This window comes from Lepisma saccharinum, chromosome 6 (assembly GCF_977018435.1).
Source record: "Lepisma saccharinum chromosome 6, izLepSacc3.1, whole genome shotgun sequence".
Classification (NCBI taxonomy): Eukaryota; Metazoa; Arthropoda; class Insecta; order Zygentoma; family Lepismatidae; genus Lepisma; species Lepisma saccharinum.
The window spans coordinates 58,593,118-58,606,532 of NC_139234.1; the positions used below are offsets into that span (position 1 = coordinate 58,593,118).

A 13,415-nucleotide genomic window follows, 5' to 3' on the forward strand; every position below is an offset into this window, starting at 1 on the left:
CCCAACTGGAATTTTCTACTAGATTACCTGCTATTTTTGTAAAATGTTTATCAACTCTTGCAGGTGAGACTAACATTTAATCTGTTCTGTCTCCAATATTTGTGAATCTTTTTAATTTACATGTACATATAGATCCAAGTATGATATTGTATGGTTGTATTTGTTTTACAGTTAATGAACTACTCAGCAGGCAATGCTGTTATTAGGTGTACATTGTACACTGCCGCAGGTATTAGAAGAGTTCCTCATGCACACCGGCTAATGATACACGCCAAAGCGGGAGATCGAGACGAACCACATGATGCATACGTCAGCCAAGAGAGTGACTACATGGCCACGTATGTACTGCTAATTTGTTGAATATTTTTTTTTTGTCCAATTGTTACATTGGAATGTAAACAATAAATGCATGTGTTTACAAGGTAAACTACTATTCTGAAGGGTTAGGGTTGTACATACATTTAACACATTGTTATAACTTCAAAAATCCCAAAACAGTTTCCACGTATAATGCATTGCTAACTGCTTTCATATTCCAAATAATAAAAAAATCTTGACATATTTCTTATAAAATATGTAAGTGAATGCAAGCATTCAATTATTTTCAATCAAATTTTATGCAATGTGAACAATTTTTGTTCATTATTTGGTAATAAACTCGACACAAATGGATTGTTCACATTGTCAAGTTGCAATTGCCCTCCATGATGCCATACTTATTTCGGAAGTGCAGTTATTTAATCTTCCCTCGTTCTTTAGTTGTTTTCCATAGGTTAGTGGTTATTTAAAGTTTAGAAGCTTTAAGTGTTATTTTCATAATGAATTGTTGAGACCCCAGCTCGTTTTTCTCCACTGTGTAAAAATGTCTAAATAATGTATTGCTGTTATTTCCTTTCAGTTTTCCGGGGATGACGATTCTTCATACAGCGAAGAGGGATGTTACGGAACAGCTTATCGCAAAGAAGAAAAAGAGACTTGCGGATACAGCCAGTCTGAGGATGATCGATGAAATGAAGGTACACATTCAGAGTCGAATGTCTGTTGTGTAAAACTTGAATGAGATGTGTTGGTAAAAATAAAAGAGAAGCTATACGTAGTGCATTACACAATGCTATGAAGGCTGACAGGTGGTGTGAGCCCTGTGGATGCAGGGCTAAACACATTCTTGATCTCTGCTATAGTGGAGGTGATGGGATCAGCACTGCTTTCTGGCGGCCCCCCCGCCCCCAGATAACTACTGATTATAGAGGCTGGGCAAGTCCAAGAGCCCTTTAAGCAGGGACATTGCTGGAAATTAGTGATGGACCGATATGAGATTTTGTCTGATACCAATACCCGATATTTTACCAATCTGAAATAAAATTCCAAATTGTTCATTCACCTCCTTAATAAATGTATATTACCTGATGTTTGCAATGCAAAATGAAGGTGTACATGTAGCCATTTTCTTCTTGTAAGAAAGCAAAATATATAATCTGTTGCCCCAAAGTAGTCAAGAAAGAATAAAATTGATTATAAAGACATATTTGTGCATAGTAATTTCCGAAGTAACACAAATGTGGCCTTTTATGTTTTTTTTTAGTATTTTTTGCAAATTTAACCACTTTGAGTTCCAAAAATTGGGTACAAAAATTCTATTAGCTCCTGCTTCCTGAATACAACTGCACCCCTCGTTTGAAAGGCTGTGCTGCATCTTTCACTTCTGAGAATGAAGTCATTTTTGAAAATGTCATCTTTTTACAAAACTACTATTATAGTCTCAATTCCTGAATTCCTTCTAGTACATTCAAGAAAATCATCATGTGATTTGTTTTGGGCTTACTGTGAGACTATACCATAAATATCTAGAATATCTAGAGAACAGTAATAACAAATCCCTTGGAGATTCACTAGCAATTCCTAGCAGATGTAATTTTTCAGAATTTAGAATGTCAAAGTAATTTTTTGAGAGGAGATAAATTTAAAAAAAAAGAACAAAGTTTTGGCATATCAAATTTTAAACACTTTTTTTTTATGTTTTATTTTACTTGCATAGATCTTTGCTTGAAGAATCAGATTATGAATCTGTATTTCAAATTCGACTGAATTTAGGATAATTTTAAATTTAGGTATTTGAGGTTAGGCTTTTACAGTCCATCCTCTGTCATAACAAACAGATCTTTTATGTGTGCTAATGTTACGAGCAGTATAATGTAGTAATGTGTTTGCTTACAAACGGTTGTATTTTCTATTTCAGATTCGGGAGGAAGCTGAATTTGAATCTAGGCACATGAACTTAAACAGTGTTAGTTTATGTTTTGAGGCATTTGTTCCCAACCAGCAGGGTGGTATGACTAGTTTAAACATCCCAGTTTATTCTAATCCAATTAATAACATGAGTGAGTATTCCTAGCTTTTGTCATTGTTTTTTGTTAAGGCATAGCTGTTTATATGTTGGTTATGTATTTGTTTTGGTAAATATAATACACCTAAAAATGGGAAGAAGTGTGTGGTTGCATCCTAATTCGTTCGTCTAATATTTTAGAATGGTTACTTTCTCAGTAATGGCCAACCTTTTCTTGAACTCCCCCCCCCCTTTTTTTTACTCAATCAATTTTGGTATCTTATTTCCTGTAATAGACCAAAAATGTTTCTGAAATGGAAGAATTCAACCACTCATTGGTGCAAACATTTAAGAGAAATGATGATTTACATGCTCCAGTCATAGCTGCAATTTTATGAGAAACACTGCCATTCATTGATTAGAATGTAAGTTTTGTTTCTATGTTCAATGCAAAAGTTTAAAATAAAATTGTTGTTCCAGTAATAAATGAAATAGGGAGGGTCTGAATACAATTTTGTGGTACTCTTTTTTTTTAAATGTTTTTTTTTCAATCTTGAGAGTACATATTGGTTTAATTTAAGGTAGCTTTCAAAGAAAAATGAATCAGTATTATTATAAATTACACTGGTCAACAAATTGGATGAAAATTCAGTTTTTTTTATCAATCCATGATGCTGAACACGAAACTGACAATGAAAATGCCACTCGACTTCCGGTTTAAGAATTATACGAGGTATTGTCGAAAAGTTGGGTTTCCCAATGTTGTAACGTAGTGGAATGACGTATGCTTGGTGTGCATGTGACTTTTACGTTTGAACTGTATTATGCGAGCAGTACAAAACGTGGGTACATTTCCATTTGCCTTTTCCAAGTAAATTCATGAATCAAAGTTTTTACATTAATCACAAAATAAATATTTTCTACTATACTACTGTATGGTGTGTTCTTTACTACTTACGTGGGATTAAATCCGCATCCTCTTTGCTTCCCTATTGTAGTGAAGTTCAGGATCATCCCTGGTTACTGTCCAGCAATAGTTGGCAAGCATTCCTGTACTCCATTTCCCTTGGTATATTTTCTCTATTACAGATATTTGTTGATGGAAACGCTCATCGTGTTCATCACTTACCTCCCCACAACTTTTCGGGAAGAAATTGAGATGAGAGTAGAAAATGCAATTTAAGGAGCATATTGCAACCCATTTTTTGATACGATGAAACCAAATTATTTACAAGTTTTTCATAGTCTTCAGCATGTTTGTTTTCCAAGAAATTGTTGGAGACTTCTCTGAAAGAACTCCATTCACCTTTCTCAACATCACTTAGCAGGTGTTTGAAGATCTCGTCCTGGTGAAGTTGACGAATTTGAGGGCCCACAAAAATTCCTTCCTTGATCTTCTGTTCACTGGTTTTTGGAAATTTGTTAAGTAGATATTTGAATGACAAAGTTTTTGATCAGTCCAAGCTTTATATGAAGTGCAGGAAGTATAATATTTTCAGATCCTATGAGAGGTTCATTTTGTACATTCATATTTCCATTTTCCATACTTTGACGTAATGGCCAATCCTTTTTAATGAAATGAGAAGCTCTGTCTCTGCTATTCCATTCGCAGAGGAAACAGCAATATTTGGTATTGCCTTGTTGGAGTCCAGTTAAAATAACACAGTCTTTCAAATCTGTACATATTTTCAATTTGTAGTTGTATTTAATTGATTGAAGGAGGAATTTTAGGCTATCATATGATTCTTTCTTTTGCACAGAAAACCCAATATGGATTGACGGCAATTGATTGCTGTTATGAAGCAGTACAGCTTTTAGACTTTATACCGATGCATCTATAGACAACCGCCACTCCTCACAGACGTGCTTAATGCCCATAGCCCCCAATAAACAATTAATATCACTGCAGTATATCAGATCTACTTCGGTAGAAAAGTATTCTTCCAACTTTTTCTGAAGGTCACGATAAAATGACACCTTCACATTACTAGCCAGGAAATTGCATTGTTGAACTCTGGAGGCTAATAGCTCTGCCTTGGCTAACCTTGTGCTGTTCTGTAAGTTTAACATCACCTGCAAAGTCCGGATCTGTAGAAGTGGAAGGTTGTGGATCGTACTGTTCGTCTTGTGAGTCTACGAAATAGGATTCAGGGGGTGTTGGAACAGGTAGTTCATTACTATGTGCCACAAGACGAGTAGCAGAACGAATATTTGGAAATACAATTGTCTTCTTTTTAGTATTGGACATACGTTGTATTGGTGGGACCATACAAAAAAATAAACAATCGTCTGTATGATTAGTGGGCTGCAGCCAAATCATGGGAATAGCAAATGGCATCGATTGGTCTTATGTGATTCAACCAGTCCAGATTCGTGTTACAGGTCTTACAACGGAAATGTGGAGCCTAAGTCTTACCTTCATCTCCGAATTTGCAGTATTTACCGAAATATAGATTGTAGGCTGTTCTTACAGCAGGGATAATATTTCTCTGCTGTCCAGAAAACACAATTTGACCACAAACATAACAGAAATTGTTAACATTGTTAATGCATTTATGTGGTATTTTTTTACCATTACTCAGAAATTTAATTAAATACCAACCTTACCAGAAACGGACCACGTAATACGCAAACACGATTTTCGATAAATGCACACACTATAAAGCCACAATCACGTCTGCAAAAATGAACACCTCACAAAACAATGAATAAAGAGGTTTTGTGGCTGTTCTTGAACAGTTCCCCCTTTCCTTACAACAAATAAACAAAGATAAGAAAAACTCAACATTTACTTCTTACAGCTATTCAATACCATATATATAGGGAACTTCTCCAAATCAACAACGCCCTGTAACTCTATTATAATTAGTCAATTGCGATTTTTAACGACAGTTTCGTATTTAGGGGACCAATATTGATTAGAAATTGTATATATTACTCATGTCGCATTTTGGCTGTTGACCAATGTTATCTGTAATGACTCACCATTATGTATTTTAGGTAATTTTTAATGTCTGGCATGTTGGAAATATTTTACTATATTCTCATCCTGTACTTGCAGAATATTCTAAAACAATATAATCAAACTGTAACTCTAATTTAAATCCATATCACAAACTTATGTAGTTAAAATACACCTATGTCATAGGTATAGTCCAGGTCTAAAGCGAAGCATTTTGAGAGTCGTAATGCCACAGTGAGATATATAGGTGAATAAATATTATATTTTGCAAGTAACATGGATTTAGTATTTGTTTATAAGTAGTATATACTAGCTATAACTTTCATTGTGTCACTGTAAGGTTTATTTCAGATATATATATTTATGAGGTTTTATTATATTTATATATGTATTTCCAGAGAGTGCCTTGACTGGAGAGCTGAAGATTTGTCGAATCGATAAAACAGTGAGTTCCTGTTTAGGAAATGAAGAAGTATTTATTTTGGTTGAAAAAGTGGGGAAAAGTAAGTGTATATTTACTTTCATACAATGATCTGTTATGCTTTAAGTTAGGGTATGCTTTCTTTTTTACCAAAAAATACTAGAAATAGAGCAACGGGAAAAATTTTACCTCTGCTGATAAAGCACCAATTGTGATTGTGATAATGTCTTACACTGTGGCCATGAGGTGTAAGGCAACAGGCTTTGGTTTGGGCTACTGGATGCATGCTAGTTCGAGTCTTCTAAGATTTCGCCAGGGAGCTAAGAATGAGTAGTGTAACCTAGTTACTGAAACCTCAACAATGACTGGGGGTTCATCGTGCTGACCACACGTCACCCTGTAACTGGTTGAATGATCGTCCACCTCTACTGAGGCATGTGGGAATGAGACTGGCAGTCAGTGGGTAGGTCATGGCACTCAAGACCTGTTGCGCCAAGGGTTTAGTTCAGTTTTTAGTTGAGATAAAGATAAAAACGTAGCTTGGTTTGTCTGATTTTTCACGTTATCTCCTTAAACAATACTATATGTGACTGTGATGATTAACTGATCATGATAGTGCATGGGGGGTTACTCCAACCCTCGTCAGTCAGTCTATACTCTCCTTACTTTTTCCTCGGTAAGCAAGAAAATATAGATGCTCATGTAACACAAATATGTATTTTTATGCCAATTAGGGATATATGAAATGTGACTGCCACACAAGAAAATATTCTTGTTCTCACATTTTTTTCTGATGCTGTCACCGGTCTCTGCTACTTTTGCTCATATGAAGAGATAGAAATACACTCAACACGTTTCATAATGAATCCCTAAGGATTCAGATAATTGGTTCAGTATATCTGAGGTTCACTTAATGCCATAATAGTAGAGGTTAGTGAATTGAGGTAAGTAGTGACAGGGGAAATAAAAGACCTAAGGCATAAGATGACACTAACCTATTAGCGAAACAAAATATGAAATACAGTATAGTATGAAACATAAAATCGGTTTTTAATGTAATGAAACATAAAATCGGTTTTTAATGTACAATTTTAATCATACTTTCGACCGATGTCTGCTGGAGAAAAAAACATGCTCAATGTTAATGTTTTACTTTCTTCCAAAGAACACACTTCATGTTCATATTTCATCTACTGTGTGTGCCAATAGGTGTTTTATAATATTTAGGGATGGATTGATACTATTTTTTTTCCTATACCAATAAAGTACTAGTGTAAAAATTACCGATCTAAATATTCTGCTGATCCAATATAAAATTGCAAATGTTCCTTGAAGAACATAAATGGTTCATTCACATCCTTATATTTAACAGGTAACTGCAATGGGTTGTACCTTTAGATAAGAAACAGCATAATTAGATATTTACTTTACAATACCAGGACAGGTGAACTGAACATTCATATCCATAAAAATAATAACAAAATGGCAGAATTTTGCACCAAATTACAGGCTATTTGTAGATGTATTGGTAGGGACATTGAATTTTCGCAATGCGCGAAATCGCAAGATGTGAAAAAAAAGATTCAATTTTGAACATTCTGCACGTAACTACACCCCCAATGATGAAATATGCAGTAGTTTTATTCGCGAAGTAATGCGAAATGTGTGCTTTTCCACGAAATGAACGCTTTTTCATGAAATAACCGTGAAATATCATCAAATTAAGTAGAAAACATGCAAAAACCGGCAATCGAGGTTGCGTGCGCAAACTGTCGATTTGTAACGAAACGTTTGCCTAAAGTTTCCTACCACTAGCAGCTGAAGAACGTTTTATCTTCAATCACATCAGGAAGACGCTGCAAATTGGGATTTCCCATGCACATAATCTCAGTTTGAAAACTTCGTTCCCTGTCAAGGTGCATTCCTTTCTTCCGCCGAATGTCTACTCAACTTCCAGTTTCATTGAACTTGCTAACTGTAGCAGTGATAAGATTAGTCTGTTCCCGCACATCAAGGGAAAGAATGGTGTCATTGGTGTTCAGTCATGAATGAATTTTGTTTATCAGCATGTGATTTTTAACATGTGCTTGTGTATGTGCAGTAGTGATTATTTTATTTGTTGGACAGCAAGGATATCCTTTAAATACATACAATGAATAAATCACTTGAGTTATGCAATTTAGAAATGAAGTGATTTTGTGTTGATGTTTTCTTTTTGGTTGGACAGCTAAGCACTTGTGTATGTGTACAGTATATAAAAATGAAGTAGTTTATCAATTTATAGCTCTTTTGTATGTTGTTTCCTCTCATAATGAAAAAGTGTGTGCAATTTTTTTTTTCACTGCTGGTATATACCGCTGATCTAACATTTTATTTACCGCTTTCCTCAGTTTTTATTTACCATAAATTTGTGTCCCTATGTATTGGATTCATAAAATTTTCAGTAATTTTACCCATATACTTGTATTGGCTGATATCGATTAATCTATTCATCACTAGTAATATTTAGGGGCATGCCTATTTAGTTTTTGACGAAAAAACGAAATTTGAAAAAAACACATTGTAGTGTTAATTTTTCATGTTTTTGAAAGGTGTGAGATGCATTTTGTGACCATGTTTTGTCACGAAATAATTCGAAATGAACTTCAAAAAGCGAAATTAACTCTTTAAACACGAAATTTACCATTTATATACCGACGCGACACTTTCTGAAGTCTGAAGTATCCTGTGAGTTATGCAATTCCCGGAAAATTGATTAATTCTGCTGTTAATATTGGAGAAGCAAAAATGGACTCCTTTACACAGAAATAAACTTAATACTCTTATAACTACATAAATGTGCTATTAGAAGTGAAATGTTAATTCTGTGGAATAAGTGTAGGTTTTAAATCAAATTTAGGATTATATTCACAATTTTAAAACCAAAATGTATTTTTATATACCACTTTTCATCCAATATTTCACCGCTATAACACCGATATTTCATTTTATTTACCGCTTTTGAACCCGAAATTGACTCAGTTTGTGTACCGAAATTTTGCTTTTTTATCTTTATGAACTAAAGTATCCGTTTTAATTTCTTTCTCTCAGAAAATATAAAAGTGAAGTTCTTTGAACTTGATGAGGAGGACAATGAAATATGGTCTGATTATGGAAAGTTTTCGGAGCTAGACGTGCATCATCAGTACGCCATTGTCTTTCGGTGAGTACAAGAGCCTTTATAATAGTAAATAAATGCAGGAAAGAATATTCCCACCTATATATCAGCAAGAACTTTTTACTGCTACCTATAAAGAACAGACTAGAAAGTGAACACTTTGTGCTGCATACAAAGTAGAAGACTACAGCAAAATCTGACTTAGTAAAGGAACTGGGTATTTATTTAAGATATAACAAACAAGAAGGATAGTAACAAATTGACAAAACCATTTAGCATTTCATTTTTCTTTTTTTATTAAATTGTATATGAATCATGACCTGAAAAGTTATTGAAAACTCAGGAAATGTTATGAAATTATTTTTAAAAAACTGGGAAAGCCATGGAAATTACAGTGGAACTCCAATTTTGTATTTTCTGGAACATACATCCAATCTTGGTGGTCCAGACATAACAAAATGTTATAAAATTTTTCTCGATTTTACATTTACATGCTAAAATTCTTGGTCTCCTGAAAAATGTAAAATCAAGGTTCTATGGTACGTACAATTGTTTTTTATGTCATGAAAATGATTTTTTTTACATATTTGTAAACACTATTTTTGTAGATGAAGTACCTGTAAGTAAATATTAGTACTTACGTTATTTCCTGCAATTGGAGCTATCATATTGATATTTCCACTCTGAAAATATATTGTAAACAAAGTTAAACTTAATTAAAACTACAATTTTGACTGGAAATTTATTGGACAATACCTGACAAAGCCATGGAATTCATTTTGTGGAAATGAGTGGAGAGTTTTGATTACCGTGCTGAGTGTTAATGTTGTTATTTCAGAACTCCAAGATATCGAGATACGGAGATAGAAAACCCAGTGGAGGTTTTCTTGCAGCTGTACAGACCGACAGACGGAGGGTGCAGTGAGCCAATCAGGTTCAAGTACAAGCCAAAGGATGCTGGTAGGTGGGGTAAGCCTCAGTAGGATATTGGTGATTTTATTCATTCATACCTGCTAATCCACTTCTAGATTTTCGGTTTCACAAAATGCTGGACTGTGAATAGTTCTGTACAAAAGAAGCATGTGAGGGAAATTTAATTTATTGATTATATAAGACGCATCTAGAAAGTAAGTTTCCCATTCGGCCACAGGTGGCAGGCCATGCATATTGAAACCGGTTTTGCACATGCGTGAGAGGCACATGCCCTGGCTAGTGAATGTCGTAGAAGACATCTCCCGAAAGTCCTCAGTAGCGTTGCGGCAGAAACATGGCGGCTCTTATTCCATCTCCCGCCGCATGCGAGGTTCGTTTGGTGATGAAGTTCTTGAACTCACAAAACATATAGCTGATCGAAATTCAAAGCCACATATGGCTAGGTGCACTGCAGCCCTTCTGGACAGTTTCGGTTGGGAGGTGTTCGATCATCCATCATACAGCCCGGATCTCGCTCTCAGTGATTACCACCTGTTCTTGTACCTGAAAAAGTTCCTGTCCGGTCAACATTTTCACAGTGACGAAGAGGTTGAGACTGCTGTTATACAGTGGTTCGGCTTCCAGGCGGTGGACTTCTACGACGTAGGTATACAGAAGTTGGTCCCACGCTATGAGAAGTGCCTGAATTTCGGCAGACATTATGTTGACAAGTAACTAGACAAGTGCTGTATCTGTGGCAATAAATCATTGTATGAAATAATGTTTTCTTTTTGTGCACAACGCCAAGGAAACTTACTTTCTGGATGCACTTAATATTGTGCTAATTTTACACATGAATTTAGAAAAAATATTTTCTTGAAAATTTAATTTAGTTTTTATAATTACACGTTGTTGAGTTACTAACTTTCCCCCCCAAAACTTACTTGAAGAGGTTCTATTAATTTCGGTGGTCTCTGCCACAATCCACGTCTTATATTCCCCAAACATGAATTAGTTTTTATATTTTCTTAATTTTGTATATTTGTAGATTATTGTGATTTTTAAAGTGAAACTTTGATAGATTTAGCTACATTGTAATCAAGGTGTCATTTATTTTGTTTCCAATGTGGTAGTATTTCAATGATTTGGATCCTGTGAAACTGTGGTGTGGGTGGTCTTGAGTTCAGTTTCTAGTGTGAGCTCCAAAAATTTTGGTTTTGATCCACCCTTAGAAAACCTCATAACAAGAGGTATTTGTACGTTACACTGACCATGGGCCAACAAGTTAACTCTCTCAAAAGGTGGCACATGTGTGGATCCTGTGAATTGTATGAAGTTTGGGCATGCTAGAGCCCCCCCCCCTCCCCCATCCTTCGTCAGTTCCATTCAAACTTCAATATGCCAAAGATCCATTAACGAATTCCAGCATCTACAGTATCAAATGCGAATGCAACAGAAAATATATAGGCCAATGCAAAAAATCCATTAGAGACCAATTTGCAGACCACATAGGATACATACGCAGGAAAAAAAGTTCTGCAGTTCTGTTGGTTTTGCCAAACATATCACAGGAACCAACCACCAATTACCACAGAATTCTGTTTCCTTCCTGTCACAGCCGAAAGGAAAAATAGAAGAGAATGTTAAGGAAGATGTACACATGATCAAAAACACAAATAATCTTAATGACAATTTATGTGGAAATATGTATTTATCATGGTACAACACAGTGAAACTTAAAAATCCATCTCCCCCAGCCAACAATCTCAACATACAAGAACTTATCAACACTGCAAGACTGCAACATCATCTTCCAGCAGACACAGCGAGTAGCGCTAGCGGAACTTCAACCTTGTCCTTTTCGTCGTCTCTCGACCAGTCCTGATGATGATTCCAAGATGGAATCGAAAGCTTGGAAGAATTCCTGAAGTATTTTTAAAGTGCTGTTTGTGTTTTTTATTGCTTTTTAACAAATATGTTGCCGGCACGTGACATAAAGAGGTTTTTTACTGTCATCTTTTTATTGTTGGGCTTTTTCCAACCACAGCAACACTACTTGCACAAATTTTGGTATTGAAGCTACTACATTTTATTTTCACACTTACTGTCTTGGGACTTGTCACATGGCTCTTGGACTATTATAGTGGTAGTGTAATGTTTGTTTTAAAATGTGTTTTTTTTTATTGGTGGAGTGTAGAATCAGATGTGAAGCTCTTCTGTGTTGCTTGATCCCCATGATGTATGAAAAATCAGGACTTTGCAGCATGTTTCTTTTTCATTATATTCTTTTGTTTGATAAGACATTAGAGATTGTCAGCCAAATTGTGTGGGAAATGTAGCTGCTTCGGGAAGTGCAAGAAGATGGAAAATGAAAAACACCCAGGTGCCACCTCTCATGTCTTCATTCCGCACACCACAACTCCCAGGGTGAAAGGTCTTCTCGCAGACCTTGGTCTTCAATGGGTTAATAAGTCACAAAGTTTACTGTAATTGTGATTTAAACTTGAAATAAAGACTAGATGAAATTTCTCAAATTATTGTTTTGTGCTGTGATCATTGTCCTTTGAAATCTTTCAGCATTATCCAAGTGTCTTTTGCATCTGATGAAGACACGTGTGGATAGTGTTGAAACATTTCAGGTGAAGAAGCAATATGGTTACACTAACTACTCTACCATTTCACTAATTTCATCTTGACTAAGGTTCCATGGAATGAAAACATAAGAATGAAAACTAGATGTAGTAGTAATTAATAATTCCGTGGGATGGGCAGTAATAGGATAAACGTACAAAGTCCCTTTGTTTATGATGTAACGAGCTTTGTAATTTTGAACTGGCTACATGGAACAGTGCAATTAAACACACGTGAATGTGCATGTACCATTGTTGTTGTTGCGATATTGCATGACATCACTTATTATGTGCGTAGATTTTTCCTGTTACTGTAAGAAAATTTTCTCTTCCAGTTGGCAGGACACCACGAAAAAGGGCTCGCCAGTCCGTATCTTCCAGTAGTGAAGTCCCGATCGGCATTGTTGTAGGCAAAGTCCAGCATAATATGACAGGTTAGATTTCATTATATAAATGAATATGTATAATAGGTATCTCAGTGTGGATTAGTTGCTTGACCACAGGTGAACAGTTGTGACTTCTACTTGTGATTAGAATGAGCATAATGTACATACTTCCTGATTGTGGCCTAGTATCTCATTAGATATTTGCCAGAGTTTCAGATTCAACCTGGTTGAGCATTGATGTTAACAACTTTAATAATAGCATTTGAACAATGAAATACAATATTAGCTACAGTTATAGTGAAAGTATTAGTAGTAAAATTTAAAATGTCTCGTAATGACCTTGCATAATTTATTCAAATTTTAATTGATGCTCATAGACATGTTGTGTCACTGTGTTTTACCGTACAATAGAAACTCTTGTGTTTTGATATTTACCATACAGAAGCAGAGTTTATGAATTGTACCTTTTATTCATAAAAATATAGCAAAATATCAAAATTTTCCACAATGTTGAAAGACCATGCTTAGAAATATCAGATCAGATTTGTCCCATCCCTACTTTGAATTTTCAAATGAACTTCATTTAAATAATAATGATAATAATAAAAGAAAAGTTCAATAGTT

General features: G+C 35.1%; 1 protein-coding gene across 4 annotated transcripts in view; it reads left to right on the top strand.

The window, feature by feature from the left end:
* The window catches only part of LOC145988803 (nuclear factor NF-kappa-B p105 subunit-like), a 200,691-nt gene that overhangs the window by 144,027 nt on the left and 43,249 nt on the right, over nucleotides 1-13,415 (top strand). For 3 of the 4 annotated variants that reach the window (XM_083123998.1, XM_083124000.1, XM_083123999.1), the window contains 7 exons: nucleotides 172-338; nucleotides 899-1,016; nucleotides 2,237-2,378; nucleotides 5,684-5,788; nucleotides 8,797-8,908; nucleotides 9,702-9,832; nucleotides 12,741-12,839. In XM_083123998.1, the coding sequence (XP_082980124.1) occupies nucleotides 172-338; nucleotides 899-1,016; nucleotides 2,237-2,378; nucleotides 5,684-5,788; nucleotides 8,797-8,908; nucleotides 9,702-9,832; nucleotides 12,741-12,839 (874 nt within the window). The remainder of the gene's footprint in view (nucleotides 1-171; nucleotides 339-898; nucleotides 1,017-2,236; nucleotides 2,379-5,683; nucleotides 5,789-8,796; nucleotides 8,909-9,701; nucleotides 9,833-12,740; nucleotides 12,840-13,415) is intronic. The other variant, XM_083123997.1, reaches the window with a different exon arrangement.